Here is a 19,035-nt window from a genome sequence, read left to right as displayed (position 1 = left end):
GTTTTTGTGAACCTCTAATTATTTTATGCTAAATATTTTTTTCTTTCAGATATAGATAACATTACAGTTGTTAACGGTCTTGCAAATGCTGTTTAATGCTGTCTTTACATTTCCCTATACATTTCATATTGGCATTTAAAACAGCAGCACGCGTGAAGTGACATTGGCCTCAAACAAACAGGACTTTGGGCTGTAGCCTGACCTAAGTTTGCTTTGCTTTTCCTGTCATTGTACCCATAAGCAGCCCTTAGGCTTTTCATCTAATGTTCTAGCTCAAAGGAATGAGGTAAGACTCTTCAGGGTCAATAGAGAAGTCATTTCAGGACTGGCACAGATGTTGAATTATCAAGCTTGCACTTTTTTTTCTTCTCTGTTGCGCTTTCCTTTCACTGTTGCTTTTGACTCTCTGCCTGTCTGCGGTTTGTGTGCGTAACAGATGTCAATGACGGCGTCTCTGTGAGTCTGGCAGTCAGTTTTTATTTTATAGTTGAGCCTTCCCCTAAGTAGTTTTTCAAAGAACTATCTGACCCTTTCCGTGAAATAAATCCTGGAAGAACCATTTCCGAGGGTTGGGGTTATATCAGAGGAATGACAGCCGTAGTTTCCTCGCAAAGGCTTGAATCACTCGTTTTAATGATCAGAAATGGCTAGGAATTTTTTCCACCTCCTCATTTCGCCCCCACCAGCCCACCCTTTCTCATGTGACCTTTCACTATTCCCTTCGAACACACACACACACACACACACACACACACACACACACACACACACACACACAGGTGTGCAGAAGGGTCAGTGCGGCCCCAAACCTTCCTCTTCGTCTTCTTGGACCCCAAAATAACTCTGCTGTTCTAATTAACGTAATTAATTTCACTTATAGCAGTTAATTATTTCAGAATGGGTGAAGAACAGAGCGCTGGAATGAAGTGAGAGAGCGAGAGATGAAAAGAGAGAAGGTGGTGGTCTCAGGAGTCTGTCTAATCTTGGTTTAGGGCAGTGGAGGAAGATTAGAGCTACTCATGCACTCCTGAAGAAAAGACGTGAACCCAATTACATCTTCTGTCTTTTTTTCTGCTTCTCTCCCTATTTTAGCCCTCCTGAGTGCTGCCGTGAGCGCCTGTGTGTAATGATGACTGTTAAACTGGCTAATAACATCTCAGAACTGAAAAGAGTTTAGGTCAGCTCAACCCAGTTCCTGTTACAGTCCTGTTACAGGTGGTCAAATATGCATACTTCCTTGCTACTACACAGTATGCAAACAGCAGTATGAGTAGGCTATTCGAATATCCAGTATGGTCATGATATAGTAGGCAAGCAGTAGCAGTACCAGAATGACGTACTGCCTCAGATGAGATTCAGAAGTGTACAAACCGTGGCTGTTTTACTATCTCATGAGGCCACAGGTGCTGGGGAACCATCACATTTAAAAAGTTGGTGGAGAACCGTGAGCTAGGCAGCTCTCGTCAAGTATAAAGGCCTGTTCACACCAAGAATGATAACTATAAAGATAACACTATTAGCTCACTATTAGTTCTGTTATTATAAGTTAAAAAAATAATAATAATCTTTTAGTGAATCCAGTGACATCATTCTTCTGTGTTGTTCTGTGTTGTGGTGTGGACTTTCTTATTCTCACAGAATTGGAACGATTGTCAAAACCTGGACGTGACTGAAAATCACACGGGTCAAAGGGCAATGCCAATGATTTTATGTCTGGGAATGTATTTATACTACACACCAGTGTACTTACAGAAAAGTCAAAAAGTTATTCATCAAAAGCAGAAATACTTAAAATCAAAATACTTAAAGGGATAGTTCATCCCAAAATTAAAATTCTTTACTTACCCTTGAGTTGTTCCAAAGTGTATGAACTGCCAAACACAAAAGAAGATATTTTGAAGAATATGGGTCAAGACCACATTGACTTCCATAGTATGAAAAAAAGGGGGAAAAAAATCCATCAACTTTTTGGTTACTGACATTCTTCAAAATATCTTCTTTTGTGTTCAGCAGAAGAAAGAAATTCATACAGGTTTGGAACAACTTAAGAGTGAGTAAATGATGACAGAATTTTCATTTTTGGGTGAACTATCGCTTTATATTAAAGTATGGGAAATTGGATGCTGCGTTCACATAGTGTTTGAGATTGACAACTGTTTTACATACAGGTGTGAATCTCCAATTTGTCCTGTTCATACTACAGTGGACGAGAGCATGATTCAATAGTGTCTGTAACATTGGGTAACCGAAGTCAATTCTCTTCTGTAACTTGCGAGTAATACATGTAACCATCTGTTTACATGGTGCCGCACGTGATGTAATAGTTTTTTGTCCAAATGCTCCTTTAGATCCCAAAAGCAAACAACAGTGGTGGAAAACTTTTCACAATCACTTCCTTCTGCAGTGCGACACCATTGAGGGTCAAAGCAATTATAACTTACCTTATGAACTGCAGCCTTTTTTCTCTTCTTCTTCTTTGCAAGGAATGCAGTAGAATGACAATCAAAGTTTTTTTTGGCTTCAGACCTATTCAAACCACAAGGGACACATCACTACGGCATGATGAAAAGACTAGTGCCTTATTAGCCAAAACAGCATAGAGTTGGACCGGGAAATAGTATAATTGGAAGTTCGATGCGTCAAGCAAATAGTGACTGATATGTATGCAATGTGCTGTATTGTGTCTTTAAGTATGTCATTGTTATTCTAAACTGCATTTAGGTATCCTCTCAGAAAAAAATTGCAGCAATTCTAGAGTACAACGGCTTATCATAGTAGCCTACCTTTTTACCCCTAAATGGTTAATAGTAGTATCTAATGGGTACATATTACAACTCTGAGGCAGTAATATGCACTTTTTAAGATAAAGGGCAACTTTGTACCTTTAAGGGTACTGCCCCAACAACAAGCTGTTGTACCCCAAAAGGCATTGTCATTGTCACATTATTTCATAACTAAACAAGAATGACAACTGTATTTTGCTGTTTTGAACGTAACCACAGTTTCACCTGCATAGTATTTAAGGGCAACAAAAGGTGTGTGAAAAAAAATTTGCTTTTAAAAATTCAATTCAAAGATTGCCACATACCCTTCACATCACGTCACAGAAGAGGGGAAAGTTGTTTAGAGAAAGACAGGAAGAGATAGGGTGAAGGAGTTGGACAGAACAGATAGAGAGGAAGAGATGATATTGGCAATGGCGGATGGAGAGAAGAGAGAGAGGGAGCAGAAGAGATGGTCTGATGAGTTATGTATAATTCAGTAAGTTATACATTATTAAAGAGAGTTCATATTTAGCTGTTACACACACAGGCATAAATTAAGAGAAAGAGGGAGAAAGCACGGACAGAATGAGAGAAATGAAGATGAGTTAAAGTCGGTCTGAATGTGTGTGTGAGGATTTAGGAGAGAAACGCGGATGTTCAGATCAGCATTAATGCTCCGGGTTAAACGCAGCGTTAATCTGGACCTGCGAGGTTTGTGCTGCGAGGCTCTTTTCGTGACGGAGATTACCGAATCCCTCTGCACACTCCGGGCCAAATTCCAGTACAGAATTCCAGGACTCTCATTCATGTCTTGACTTTCCTTCTAGAAGCATCGAATTCCATGAAAACCAGCTGCACTTTGGTTGGATTTAAACGGGCCAAACTGCATCACGATGGAACATTTTACTCAGTGTATGAAAGGCCTCATGACGGCATATGTATATGTGTCCAATATATATGAGGCAGTCGTTCAGACGTCTGCAAATGCAGATTTGTGGTTTGGGTTGGAATCAAGTTCAGTTCAGGATCAAGTGCCAATTTTCCAGTTTCCATTCCAGTTTTTGGGTCTTTTTTTTTTATTGTGAAAGCAGTAGTTAATTTAAAGTCCTGTTAAGCCATGGGGCATCAAATAAACAAAAAAGATTATAAAATAATTCTAAAATTAACACTCGCCAAATGCAAGTAAAAAATGGCTTCGGCGAGTAAATTCGACGAGTTCCTGGCCAGTTGGCTGGTAACTTTTAAAGAATTGCAAAAGAATTAATGATTTACATTGTAAGAACAATAGTCTGACCCTTTTTGGTGTAAGCAATGACCATTTAATAAATTCAAAAAGTGTGCAAATTATGCTGTCAATTCAGGGAACGGTTTTAAAGGCACTTCTGCTTTTCATTTTTTGTGTTTTTTTGCTATAGGCCATCTATCGTAAATACGTTTTAAACAAAACACAGAATGACAATGACAGTATTTATGTTTTATCAATGCACTATATGCATTCTGACTACTATTAGTCAGTATAGCAGTACAATGGTAGTAGTTACTGAAACGTTGCTTAAATGTTGTTTAAATGTTCCAGTGATTAATATTTCATACATGTATTTTTTTCTTTATTAAATATGTCCCACAGTCACGCACACTCTAGATAGCTTAAATTATGTGACTTGTTGATGTGAGGTGTGTTTTAACTTTTACTCAGACTTCTGAATTTCATCTTATGTACTCTCTGATAAAAAAAGTATAAAAAAATTAAAAAATCCCATTGGGTTAAATTAAACATTGAATAACATTATTGTTGTAACTCAAGAAATTCATAGCAACACACTTTCAGCACTAATTCAAAACCAAACACACAAATACGAGGAGCATAATAAGTTTGTCTTTTTGTCGTAGCAAAATAACGATAAAAAGGAATCTCATTGTGTGGGTTACTTCTCTGTATGAAAGTGTGCTTGAATTTCATGGTAGATGTGTTTAAGTCTAAGCAACGATCACTGCCATCTCTCTGGAATCCCTCACTCTCTGGCACCTACCCATGTGTGTCTGTGTTGATGACCAATATTAAACAGACATTCTTTGAACTCCATAGTGACTGATGTATGTTTCTTAAAATAACTGGACTGTGAACTTATCTCCTGGTCCTGTTGTCTAAATGTTTGTGAGCAGTCTTGTTTTAGGACATCAGGAACGGATGGAAAGAATAAAAAACATTATCCCAAGAAAGAAAAAGAAAGGGAAGGGGGGATATATGTTTGCTTATATAACCACACTCATTGTAGTGCAAATACTTTTTTTAACCTCATCCCAGTAAAACCATTGTAAGAAATAGAACAATTAAATGAATACAAAGTTATAATTGTTGCAGTTTTCAGCGAAAGCCTTGAGCAACATGACCTAACTAGAGACAGCACAACTCATTTTAAGCTAGTAATTTGTCTGTTCACACTAAAAGCAGAAAGGCTATACGACACAACACAATCAAAGCAGATCATAACATGTTTCATATCTTGATATGCGATGTGGAGCAGCGTGATTAGGACACAACGTTCACTATATGTTAATGTGTCAGTGCAGATTATTTTCTAATCTATAGCTTGTCGATAAAAAAGATGAATGAATGAGACGGCAGCATTTTAGTGGTTAAATTAAAGTCTGAAATCAAAACTGACCCTATTTACTTAATTAATGTATGTTACTATTATTGTTGACTATGGCTGAATTTTTTATGAACCACCATTTATTTATTTTTCTCTACACCATTATTCTGTCCCATCCCATCCTATCCTATCGACTTCTACACTATATAATAGAATTTCCAAATAATTAGATTTATTTATTTAACAGGTGATGTCAATGATTTTCAGGGGCTAAATAATTTTGCTGCTGTGCACCACTGTTTTGCTGTCCCCGGTGTGTGTATGTGAATTTCTCAAGATGTGAGTGTGCGTTAGTATTTCAGAAATGTGAGGGTGGTTATTTGTCTCAGGTGTGCAAATGTATCTGTCTGTCTCAGGTGTATCTGTGTGTACGTCTCAGGTGTGTGATTGTGTGTGTTTGTTGCCTCAGGTGTGTGCGTATATGTTAATGCTGAATGACGGCTAATTATGTGAGAACACATCCTGGGGCGTGTAAACATGTTGGTGTTGGCGCCCTGCTTTGTTAAGGTTTTGGTCATGTTTTGGTGTGTGTGTGCTATGGCTGAAGGACCAGTGAAGCGTGATTGAGCTGCTTGATCTGATTGGCTGGCTTTGAAAGCAGTGATGTAATTGAACAGATGGTAATGGATGACACCTTCAGTGTGCCCCGCCTACTCTTCTCATGCCACACACACACACACACAGCAATTGCAGAGTTTTTGAATGTGCATCCTAACACAAGCACTGCTGTTGTTTTGTCTGTATCTCTCTCTAGCAAACACTCTTTTTGTGACAGTGTCTTTCATCTTGTGTGTGTGACAGAGAGTCAAAAAATCAGGTGGCCAAAGCGCTGTGTGTATCTCATCTTTATTATCCTGTCATTGGCTAATTTTCTCACTTATATATTTATTTTAGCTTTATGGCTTCAGAACATCATCAACTCCATTTCCCATAATTCCCTACTGAGTCATGAACAGTGAGTATTTTGTGCTTTACAGCTCACTGCTGCATGTGTGACATCATCAAGCAATGACTCAGTGCCACATTAACTTGGCACACATAAAGTCAAAATTAAACTTTTATGATGCACAGCTCAACCTCACTTTAAAGGGCTTTGTTCCACGCAATATTCCGATACATTAAAATTATTTAAAAATTTCCGAATATTGATAAACCCATTGACCTAGCAGAGTTTAAAGTGTCTATTCTGAATGAAGGAAACTTAGTTCACTAAATGCGTTACAAGATCTGTTGATGCCACCACACACAGATCTTTCGCTCTCTCTCTGTCACTTCTGTCTCTCACTCTTGCGTTCTGTTACCTTACCTCAGAAAGAAAGATGACACTTTCTCCCTATGAATCTGGGTTATTCTGGCCTTGTATCTCTGCAGATGAATTTTAAACAGGATGTTATTAATACTGTGTTGTGTGTGTGTGTGTGTGTGTGTGTCAGTCAGTGTTCTGGGTCCACAGGGTCCCGTGTCTCTTTCTGTGTTTGGATCTTTCTGCAAGTAATGTTGTACTAGGTTTTGCCCCCTCTGCCACACTATTAAAATAATGCCACACTTAATCTCAATTTCTATAATATAATATGGATAATAAATGATTGTTTGTAATGATTATTGATCTTTGAATAATTAAGATGCTTGCAGAGGCCAAGGGGGTCAGATTTTGTTGGTTAGCATTGTCCAAGTTGTGTCTTTTTCCACTGATGGCAATTCAAAAGTAGCTGTGTACATCGAAAAATACTTTTTTCTTTTCTTTTTTTTGCAAGCAACAAACAATGTCATGTTTTAGATTCGGTCACCTTTACAGAAGAATCAACATTGAACTTTTAAACGTGTTATTCAGTGTTTTTAGCATTTAAAAATGACTGTTTCTCAGACGTGGTGTCTATGGTTTACAGAAAAACTCCATCAAGGGTATATAGAAGAGATGACAAAGACAGTGAACTGACTAGATACAAGTGAATGGGTAACCTGCTTATATTCTGCTTTATGCTGCTGTAGTTTCATATTTTCTCCCCTCTAAATATCCCAGTCATTTTATGTAAGTCAGATTGTCCCTTACTGGCCCTTACTGGCTAAAAAGGATTTTAAATAAAGAAATGTCGGCCCTCTGAAAAGTATAATCATGCATATGTATATAGTTATACATATCTATAGTTATCTAAATATATTAGTTTCACCTCTTAATTTGAAATACTGAAATACATGAACTTTTGCACGGTATTCTAATTTTTCGAGTTTCACCTGTACTTCTTTTGAATAAGTTCGACCTTCAAGAAATCACACGAATGTGTGTAGTATGAATGTAATCCTGATATGCTACATTTTTTGTCATACTGTTTTTGCCTTCTATATAGTAGGGAAGTGTGCAACATATATGAGACTATTAATCCCACTCCAATAACACTCCCTTAACACCTCTAAACAATGCCACAGTGTCATTGATGAAAAGGTCTATTTATCTTTGTGTTGTGACAAAGATTGTTTTCTCGTACAGTCATGGTCAGATCAAGATCATCATCTGACATCCACTGCTGTGATGCAACATTGAAAAAGCTCTTACTGTAGGCTACAGCTCAGAGAGAAAGTGAACGAGTGTATGTGTTTTTGTGTGGTGAGATGAATATATGAATGGTGATGCTGACTCATAACAGTATGCGAAAGAGTGTGCGACTGTGGTGTTAAAATGCACTCATCCATGCAGTGCACTAGATTAACACATGCTGAGGGATATGTGTGTTTGCTTAGTTGCTGGAGTGAAAATGATGACATATGGTCAAAAATGCAATATTTTAAAAAAAAAAATCCTCTGCCCAATCTCATTTAGCCCCTTCTTGATTATGTTTCAGCCTCTTTTTTGCTCATCCAGTACTTATATAGCTACTTACAAAATGTTGAATAAATAAATGTATTTACATATTTAAAATAGCTCATTGGTAAGAAAATATATAGGTAAATAAAAATGCCATTTGCTAAAGGCTTTTTTATTCATTTCATTTCATTGTCATGTTCATGACTAAAATATAAAGACCATTCCTTTCTTTTTTTTTTCAAAAGTTAAATCACTTTTTGCAGTTTTTTTACCTTGCTTATAATGCTCATTGATTTGTTCACTTTGTCTTTTATGTGTGTCCATTGTAGTGTTCATTAATTTGATTCTGCTAGTTAAAATACAATGTTAAACTTTTTTTAAAGTCACCCTTTATTCAAAAGCTCTGAGAGAAGCCCAATACTGATCTCAGATCAGAGGAAAAGGGGATCCCCTGGTGTCTGGGATGCGGTTGCAGAATGTGATTGAATCTCAGTTCATCCATCCATCAGCAATATGGATTCCAAACCGAACAGCTTTAGTGGCTGTCAGAGCTGATGGCTCATACTTTTGAAGGTTTTCAGTGAGGTGCAGATTTGATATGCGTGTATGATTGTGGGATTTGAAATGTGGTGATTTCTTTCCTTTGGGTGAATTCAAGTTTACAAGTGTACGTGTGTGTGTGTGTGTGTGTGTGTGTGTGTAGCTCTTTTTGTTTGTTTCTGCTTTTATGCATGATCATGTGTGTCTCATGTTAAGATACAAACTTATTTCCCAATTAGAAGAAAGTGTGTGAGAGTATCTCTCAAGAGAGTGACTTGAATGTGGGTGCTTTAGAATGAGTAACTGAGATTCTTCCTTTTGAAAGTACTTTAACCAGAGCATGGCATTACTACGGTAATTAGAGACAGCGTTTTAGGAGAGTCAGCATGTCATCGAGAAAAGCCCACTTTTGCTTCCTGTATTTCAACAGTCTGATAAGAGACAACAGCCCTTCGGTGCTCTTCTTACTCTCAAACATACTTTACTGAATCTTAATGACCAAAACCCAGCACTTTCTCTTATCTAAAAACATCTCATTTAAAGCTAAAATATGTCATTTCTGCACCTCTAGCACTATCCTACAAATAACTTACTTATATGTAATGCATGTTTAACTCACCTTATTCTTAAATTATGTTTTAAACTAATCTAGACTTTGGTTTATTCTGTGGGCTGAACCATTTATCACAAAGGGAGGAGGAGAGAAAAAGGAGTGTACTGGATGGGAGAAATGGTCAGTTCTGTGGTTTACTGCTGTGATCTCACTCTGTCTCTCATTGCTCACACACACACACACACACACACACACACACACACACACACACACACACTCTCTTCAGTAGGATGGTTGATGGTGGTTCTCTTTGGATTTTACGCTCTTGGACTGCATGGAGATGAGACACAGTCCTGCAGGGCTGCCATGTGTGATGTTTAGTGTGATATCATATGAATACTCTGTTGCTATTGGCCAGTATGATTAAATTGGAATGCCACAAAACAATTAACATTGTTGATTGATTGGCTTTTCACACCAGAAATTGGTTACCCAGGGGATATAAAATATAAATACCAAGGGTATTAAATCTTGGGTTCTCAGGCTTCGAAATTTCACTCTGTACGTTTGTAAACCCATTTGTGGATGGATTGATGGTCTTATTTGCATATTCACAAGGTTAATAACATAGATTGGACAAGTACAGCATGTGATAAGCACACCGTTTATGGCTGTTTTAATAACCGCTTGTCCTTCTGGCTGTGGGCTTTTTTGTTATAAAATTAATCTGGGTCTGGGACAAGGGTAAATAAATAAAATATTTTATTAGCATCATTATTATTGTTATTATTTCACCTTTTTAAATCTACCCTAAAAGGCATTAGAAAAGTTGCCAATTAAATCAAGGTATGATAAAAAAATAAATAATAATAATATGACAAAAACGTCACAGAACTTAGTGTTTTGTGTAGAAGTTCCTTTTTTGTGTGTGTTTCTGCTACATTAACGCCCCTCATGCTCTGTCATTCACTGTTTCCTTCTCTTCCTTTACAGGCTCCAACTATTCCAGTCCGTCGTTGGCTCCGGTCCCCAGTCTGAATGAGGACGAGGGTGTGGGGGGCGGGGGTGGGGTGTTGGGTCTTGCACCTGAACACATTCCCACCCCTGGCGCCCCCCTTAGCTGGCAGGCAGCCATCGACGCGGCACGGCAGGCCAAGCTGATGGGCACCACCGGAGCCCCGATCTCCACCGTGAGCTCCACGCAGCGCAAACGCCAGCACTACACCAAACCCAAGAAACAGGCCAGCACTGCCTCCACACGCCCACCCCGAGCCCTTCTCTGCCTCACTCTTAAAAACCCCATCCGCAGGGCGTGCATCAATATCGTGGAATGGAAGTATCCTTTTCTGAACTCCGACCTGCTGATATAATACACTAATGTTCAAAGGTTTGGGGTCGGTAAAAAAGTGTGTTTTGAAAGAAGTGCCTTTATTTAATCAAAAATGTAATAAAAACAGTTATATTTTAAAATACTATTGCAATCTATAATAACTGTTTTCAATTTTAAAATTGTGCTGAATTCCTGTGATGGCAAATCAAAATTTTCAGCCTTATTACACCAGTCATCATTGTCACATGATTCTTGTTAAATAAGTCTGATATGCTTATTTGCTGCTCAAGAAACATTTATTATTATTATCAATGTTGTGCAGCTTAATGTTTTTTTGTGGAAACTGTGATACGGTTGTTTTTCGGGATTCTTTGATGACTGGAAAGTTCAAAAGAACATCATTTATTTGAAATAGACATCTTTGTTACATTCTTTCCTGTGACTTTTGATCAATTTAATGCATCCTTTGCTGATTTAAAGTATTAATTCCTTTATTAAAAAAGTACGGATCCCAAACTTCGAACAGTAGTGTGTATATGTATATCTGCACTGTATCTGACCACATATTTAATTTGAAAGAGCGCACATGAATATGACAAGCTGGTGAACTGATGCTCAAACTGATGTCACATCAGAGAGCAGGCAATACTTATGAAGGTTCTGTATCTTTAATTTATACATTTGCATTCTTGGCAGACACTTTCCTCCCAGAGCAACATCCAAAAAAGCCTCACATTGACATTGGGTTTATGATGATTGCTTTAGCAGGTAGCAGAGGATACTGTCGTTTTCTGAATGTCATTTTATTTGTCAGTGTTACAAATACACACTGCTTATAAACTCCTCAGGAAAAATGTCTCAGAATTAGTCATGATCTCAGTCATAAATGCATTTTCACATTAATTTACAGAGGTGCATTTGAATACACTGTATGCGGTTATTAATTGCTGTATTATCTGCTTGTTAGTATTACAGATGCGTTATAGCCATACAGGTGTACATACAATTTGTTGTGGTTTGCCTTTATATTGTTTTTGTGTAATAGTGTATAGATTCCCTCTTCAAATTCCAAAAAGGGTTAAATCAAGATTATCTCTGAGTCATTTAAATTCTCCCCTCAACTGCCCTTTTACTGGAGACTGTAGGACAGCGTGTTCCCCTGTCCTTTTCCCCTTTCTTCTCTTCCTTTCTCTTTTTTTCCCCCTCTCTCTTACAGTTTTGTGTAATAATTTCTGCCCACAAGAGACAGCGATAGGCCCCCAACCAGGAAAATATGTTAATGAGGATTGATTGGTTGAGTAAAATGCTTCATTCATCAGGAAAAGGAGATCCAGCTCCCATTCACAGTTTCAGCCAAGAACTGATCACATCATCAAAGATTTCCTCATAAATTCACAAACCAGCATTAGGGAACGGCTGAACTGCGGAGACAGTGAAATATTTTCCCTCATTAGTTTCTGTGGGATATTTTATAAAAGTTCATCTTTTGCCGGTCCCATCCATATTTGTCTTCAGTCTTGCGCACACTTCACTGGATCTGTATCTCCAGAGACTCCAGAGCCCATCTCTCCTGTCTTTGGCTCTGTTGCCATGCCAACAGCTCCTCTCAACAAGCTGAACAGGTCCACACACACTCACACTCACACACACTCACACTCACACTCACACACACAAATACAAATATTCACCCCTCCCACATTCAAACACAAATGCTCACGCATATTGACCCCTCCTACAAACACGCATTCGGTCATGCACATTCATATTAAATGCACAGTCAAGCAGCTTTCATATATAGAAGTGTTATTTATAACATTATAAGAGCTTTAAAGATAAAATTCAGTTTGGGTCTGCCTACAATGGTCTGTTTTTACTCCCTTAGGGACCTGAACTACTGATCTACAAGCATGTTTATCTAAAAGGGTTACAGGGTATATGACTCTGTAATTCTGAACTAACCACAGAGAGCCATAACTCAAGGCCCAGACAGCAGATACAAGAGAAACATCCAGAAAAACAAGAACACATCTGTTTCTCCTCAGGACACGTGCCATGCGACTCAACACCCATCTCGGAGAAATCCATTCCTGTAACAAATGATGACACAGTTTGATTGCATTTCCAGCAGAACTGAAAGCTAAACAAACAATTTGGCCAGTGAAAAGAGAGAGAGAGGGAGGAAAAGGGTTGGGGGTTGGGGGTTGGGGGTTGGGGGTTGGGGGCTGGGGGGTGGGGGCTGGGGGGTGGTGAAGATCGTTGTCTTGATGAAGGCCAGGTTTTTGACGAGCTCAGCCGTGCTATTAATGGTAAGAAAAGAAAAAGATTTGGATGGAGAAAAAAAAAGACAATAGTGGATCTGGACCCTTAGACACTATCGTGTGCAATGTTAAGAGTTAACATGCACTGTACTGTATGTGTGTGTATTCTCCTTTTTGTTTTGTGTATGCACCAGCTATGATATCATTTCCTTTAACATTGACTCCTCAGACCGTTTGAAATCATAATTTTGATGACTATTTTTGCAAACTGTGTGGCCTTAGCTGTCTACATCCCTTTCCCTGAGGATGATTCCAACGCAACCAACTCAAACCTGGTAAGCACAAAGTCAAAAAATGAGCATGATGATTTGATAGTAATGACAATGACGCTGGTCATTATTATAATGTTTATAATTATAATGTTTGTGCTGCTCCTGATGGTAGTACTGATGAATATGGAAATTGTAGTGTGGATGAGTATGGATATATTGGTTGTGATGGTGATGATGATTTTGATGGTTATGTGAGGTGGTGATGGTGGTAATAGTGATTAATATTATGTGATAATGGTGATAATATTGTGATGTTGATATTAATGATGGTGGATATATGATAGAGTTAGTGGTGAGGTTGAAAATGGTTGGGATGTGGTTATTTGATAGTAATGATGGTGGTGATGATGATTATGGCAATGATAGTAGTATTTAAGATGGTTGTGACAGTGATGTAATGGTGAAGATAATACTGGTTGTGACTAATTGCTAATTGTAATGGTGGTGGGGATGATTGTGGTTGTAATGTGATGATGGTAATGTTGATGATAGTGGTGATTTCGCATATGTGATGATGGTGTTAGTGGTGAGAATGAAAATGGTTATGATGGTGGTGATGATGATTATGCCAATGATCGTAGCAGCGAGGATAGTGTTGGTTGTGGTGGTGATGCAACGGTAGTGGTGACTGGTGAGGATGACAATGGTTATGGTGGTGGTGATGCAACGGTAGTGGTGACAATAATAATGGCTGTGACAGTCATGATATTGATGATAGTATGTGATCATATTATATTGTAGTAAGGTGATGATGGAAGTGGTTAGGTGGCAGTGATGATATGGTAATGGCTGTAATTATAGTCGTGATCAGTGTTGGGGAAAGTTACATCTTACATTACATCAAAGCTATCAATTTTGAAGATCTTGAAGTGCAGATTGCTGAAACTAGAATAGAGAGAGTGGAGCTCTGTAAGCCTGAGAACAGCCTGTGTGCTTCAATGCTCAGTGTACAGTACATTCAGCTTGGATGAATGCAGAACGATGGAGTGTGTGGTTAATCTGGATGTTTGGCTGTGGAAAGAGTTCTCAGACAGAGCTTCATGCCGTAGCCTGAGTAACACTAATCCATCCACCCATCAGCTTTGAGATCTGAAGTTACATTGTGTTCCTCACCGGGAAAATACATAATGGAAACCCGTAAATGAATGAAAGCATGTGTCCACACTTTTAAGGGTATGCTGCTCATGGCCAAGCAGTGATTGTGCTTACATTTGCAGCAGCCTTGGTTTATTTAAAATGTATTTTATGAGGCAATGAACTGCACCCCATGAAGAATTTGAGAATGACCTATCTAAGAAATAACTGTACTTTATAAATAATAGTGGTGAAACGATACCCTCATGTCATGATTCGAAACATATCATGATACTGAACTCACAATACAATATTATTGCGCTACTCCAAGACATATGGTAAAAGGTTAACAAAAAATGTTCTGTTGATTAAAATGCTAAATTTGGTATTACATTGGGGTTGGAAATGAATAGGCTTGGACTTGGTGCTGGTAACCCAATGCACAGGAAAATTATGACACTAGAATCCCCAAAAAATATTCATGATTCTGAAGCTGAAAATACAGAATTATTTTAGACAAATATGCTTGCACTGACTTGTCACTGACTAGATATATTTAAAATAATGTTTTAATTGGTAAATTGGTAACTTTTTATTGGTAACTAGACATTTTGCATCGTCAGGACCCACAAATATACCTCCATTGCATTATTATACATTATATTCAACATTATATAAGCTAGTAGTTTAATGTAGTACTGACACTAAATCTCTGTAAACTTGAATTATTTCTCACACAGTCATTTTTTACTTTGTAATTTGTTTTAACCAGGTTATCATTTTCATGGTTACAGTGACTTCTCTCATTGGTAAAGCTAGCTCTCCTCACTATTATGGGTAATGTAGTTTTTAGAGGAATTCAGGAATTAAACATGTACGCATTGACTTCTTGGCTCAGAGCTGGTAGGTCTGTCATTTAAACATTCCATTTTCATTAAAAATGGAGAAAATGAACTGGATTTTTACTTCAAGAAACCGAGTGTTGCTCACTATAGGCAGGTTAGAGTGACACAAGTACAGCTTCCTTCATTTGATGCATACAGTACATCCGTCTTCTTATGGGCTATGAATGGAATCTTTTGATGGGTAGAGGTTGTCATGGATATGGTATCCTTGGTGATGGTAAAATGCACAGCTACCGTGGTAACACAGTATCAATGCAGCCAACCTGCAAAGCAGAAGGCGCATTTACTCGGAGACAAAGAACTCTTCATCAACTATCCACTTATCTGTTGCTCCCTTCCACAGATAGTATGTTTACGTTCAACCAGATATAAAACTCTCTCCTCTCGGTAATGTTCACAGATTTGAATAGTACCCATGTGTATCAGCAGGTCTAACACATTCATCTCAGACTTAAAGTTACTGGTCAAGCTGCGTTTGTGGCATTTGACTTTGTCTAACAAGAGTCGCTTTCACACCACTTCTCTCAGCGGAATGCCAACACCTGTGGAGCAGAGACTGACAGGAACTCATCAGCAGCCAGACATCAAATACGAAAGGAGACGTCAAAAACATCGTTAATCAAGAATGAACTTCACACCGTTATATTAGGCTTAACAATCCAGATATCAGTTAACACTTTTCACATCAGCTTCTTGCACTCCATACAAGAAGCATCATTAGTAGGCTTGTTGCTTGAACGAGTAGTCAAATAATTGGTCTTAAGAAAACCTGTATAATTGGGTTTGGGCTTACCTGACCCCGTTTGGACATATTCCTTGAGGAGCGTTTATGTAAGCGTTTATATTTTTGCCTGCAAAAACAGCTAGATGGAGTGCAACAGAATGGAACAGAATGCAAGAGTCTCAAGCTGGACTATTTTTAACTTGACATGCCGCCTTAAAATGCAACACTCATAGTGGGACGCTATGAAACAGTGTGAGATGTGACACAATGGCAAAGTACATTTGTCTTAATGTGTATTGTATGCCTGTAGTGGTGTTACTTTAAAGCAGAAAAAAATACAGCATTTCGTTTTAATGTGACACTCTAACTGCATGCTATGCTAGTTAAAGCATCATGGCTAAAAAATATTTATAAAAAATCTATAAAAACTCATTAAATTCAATAAACAAATAGTCAATCATCCAAACCTCGTGATGAGTATATATGTGGGTGTGTTGAATGTGAGTTTATGGATATTTGATGCATAATTTTCATAAGCTTTTATAATACTTTTATTAGTTAAATTTATATGAACGCATATAATATGAATAAACAGATTGTAAAAAGTGATCAGTTGACTTAAAAAAAATAAAAAAATTGAGGAAACCAATTGCCTTAAAATCAAGTAAATATCCTCATGCGTAATTGAAAAAATTGTTATGTAAACTTGACATTTTTTTCCAATTACGCATGAAGTTTATTTACTTAATAATTTAAAGGCAATGGGTTTCCTCCCTTTTTTAAGTTGTCAACTGATCACTTTTTACAGTGCAGTAGCATATTCATATGAAGTCATAAAATCTGCATGCATAAAATGATAAAAAGAACTAATATGAATACAATACAATACAGTACTATTAAATAAATATATTTTCGCTGTAAATTCTGCACCAGAGAAAGCTTGGCAAAATAGTACATCGTGACTGAAGGGACAATGTGTGTTGAGTAGGTATATGTTTATATTGTGTGTATAGTGTATAATATATGTGTGTGTGTGTGTGTGTGTGTTTAAATGTGATTGTATCGAGCAGGATGTGTCTGATTGGTGAGATCTGAAATAAAGGCGTTTTTATTTTTAGAGCACTGTGAGAAAACGGCTGTCGCTGAGACTCTGGCGACTGGCCAGTTCACATTCTGCCCATTTCATCTATACAAACATCATATTTAGAAGAGATCCATTTTCTCTTCACTGCAATACACAGCCCACACAACACATGTGCAGTGTGCACCCTCTCTTACCCGCAACAGTGAGCCTGTGCCATAAAGATGTGCCACGGTGTGTGTGTGTAAGAGATATCTGTGTGCAAGGTGTAACGTGTAACGTGTGGTGAAGGTGTGTGTGGAGTGAGTGGGAAAGGGTCAGAGCTCTGTGGGGACGGTGCAGTATTTTAAGACGGCTAAAAACATCACTAGTGCAGAGAGTGACCCACATACATTTCTTGTTCTCTCTCTCCTTCTCGCTCTCTTTCCACAGTGCCCTCTACCTACTCCACTGAGCACTGCAGCCTAGTGTAGCTTAAACCTGGCTACAACACAAGCACATCTCTGTAATGTGCTCTCTGTGACACCACTGAGATGTATGAAGTTGTGTTTTCATCTTTTGTGAGTGTGTGTGTGTGAGAGAGAGAGAGAGAGAGAGGGGAGAATGATATTCACTGTGATGCCGTGTCAGTGAGTTGGGGTCTGTTTCTCTCGGTCTCTCTCATCTTGCTAAATGTTCTCAGTTCTGCTACTGCTGTCACCATGCCTACCAGGAAATTTCCACTCCACTAGATGAGGTCATTGTTAAAGAGCTCACAACTATTTCTCGCTTTCTTTTCTGCCTCATCTTTTCTTTTTTCTGAGAGAGAGAAAAAGAGAAGGTTAGAAAAAAGTAAACCAATTATCTGATTGTAAACTGATTTATCTATCTTATTATCTATCCATCTATCCTATCCTTCTATTTATTCATCATCCATCCATCCATCTGTTCATCCATCCATCCAGCTGTCTGTCTGTCAGTCTGATTTATTCGTTTTCCATCCATCCATCCATCCATCCATCCATCCATCCATCCATCCATCCATCCATCCATCCATCCATCCATCCATCCATCCATCCATCCATCCATCCATCCATCCATCCATCCATCCATCCATCCATCCATCCATCCATCCATCCATCCATCCATCCATCCAGAAAGAATGTGACATCTAGAGAGGTGTCTAAATATTGTGTAAGCTGTGTGTGTAAATATTTGAGCAGTGTCCCATCTATTTGTTCCATGTTTTGCACCTGTTGTACCTTTTTATTGTTTGGTGATCCATGGCAAGGTCACTTGGTTGTCAAGATTAAATCCATGCACATCTTTAGTATCCGTCTTTGCTTTCTCTGGTTTCTGTTTTACATTCTCACTCCTCCATATGAGATCTTTGCTGACATTTAAAGCTGTGCATGAATCTGTCCCCGGTGTGTGTTTGTTTAGGGAGGTGGAGTTAAGCTAGCTTTCTCTACTAAACAAATCAGAGGTGTTTCAGTTCAAATAAGCTTTCCTGATGTCACAACATCAGTCTTTGTGTCTTTTATGTAGTCTTTACAGCATTACATGTAAATTCCGAGTTACATTTTAACAGGAAAATAAATGTTTGGCAAAACGCAGTATTGTGTAATTTTGTTTCTGCTGTTCTGAAGTCTCTCGCCAGTCAGTGTTTGTCTTTGGGAAGGTGTTGAAGAACAGCATAATCCCTTTTTTGTTTTTGTTTTGTTGTATAATTCCATTATATTGAGCAAATACAATCTCTGCCTGACTGTCGTGTTCATTTTAAAATGATTATGACAAAGCTTAGAAGATCTGAAATGCATCTCATTCAAACATGGAGAACATTTGGATTGAGAATGCACTGGATGGTTGACAAGTTGTCCAACAAGTGCTCCACTTTTATAGTGGTGGTACTTTAAAAGTTGTTATATTTGACGTATCCCTGTGGTGATGTTTATTTGTTTAATGTCTGCCGAGGGGGCTGGAAGTCCCAATCAGATAACCCACGACTAGTCATTTTCGAAAATGTGTTTTTGTACATCA

At 38.2% G+C, this 19,035-nt stretch overlaps 1 protein-coding gene across 7 annotated transcripts in view; it reads left to right on the top strand.

Annotated features, from left to right (window-relative positions):
* The window catches only part of cacna1c (calcium channel, voltage-dependent, L type, alpha 1C subunit), a 114,549-nt gene that overhangs the window by 28,802 nt on the left and 66,712 nt on the right, over positions 1–19,035 (top strand). For all 7 annotated transcript variants that reach the window (XM_084110875.1, XM_084110873.1, XM_084110874.1 and 4 more), the window contains exons 2-3: positions 10,306–10,648; positions 13,130–13,235. In XM_084110875.1, the coding sequence (XP_083967001.1) occupies positions 10,306–10,648; positions 13,130–13,235 (449 nt within the window). The remainder of the gene's footprint in view (positions 1–10,305; positions 10,649–13,129; positions 13,236–19,035) is intronic.

Source organism: Abramis brama (assembly GCF_963993115.1).
Source record: "Abramis brama genome assembly, chromosome: 4".
NCBI classification, from domain to species: domain Eukaryota; kingdom Metazoa; phylum Chordata; class Actinopteri; order Cypriniformes; family Leuciscidae; genus Abramis; species Abramis brama.
Note: the sequence above shows the minus strand (reverse complement) of the source record. Positions and strands in the feature narration are given on the sequence as shown.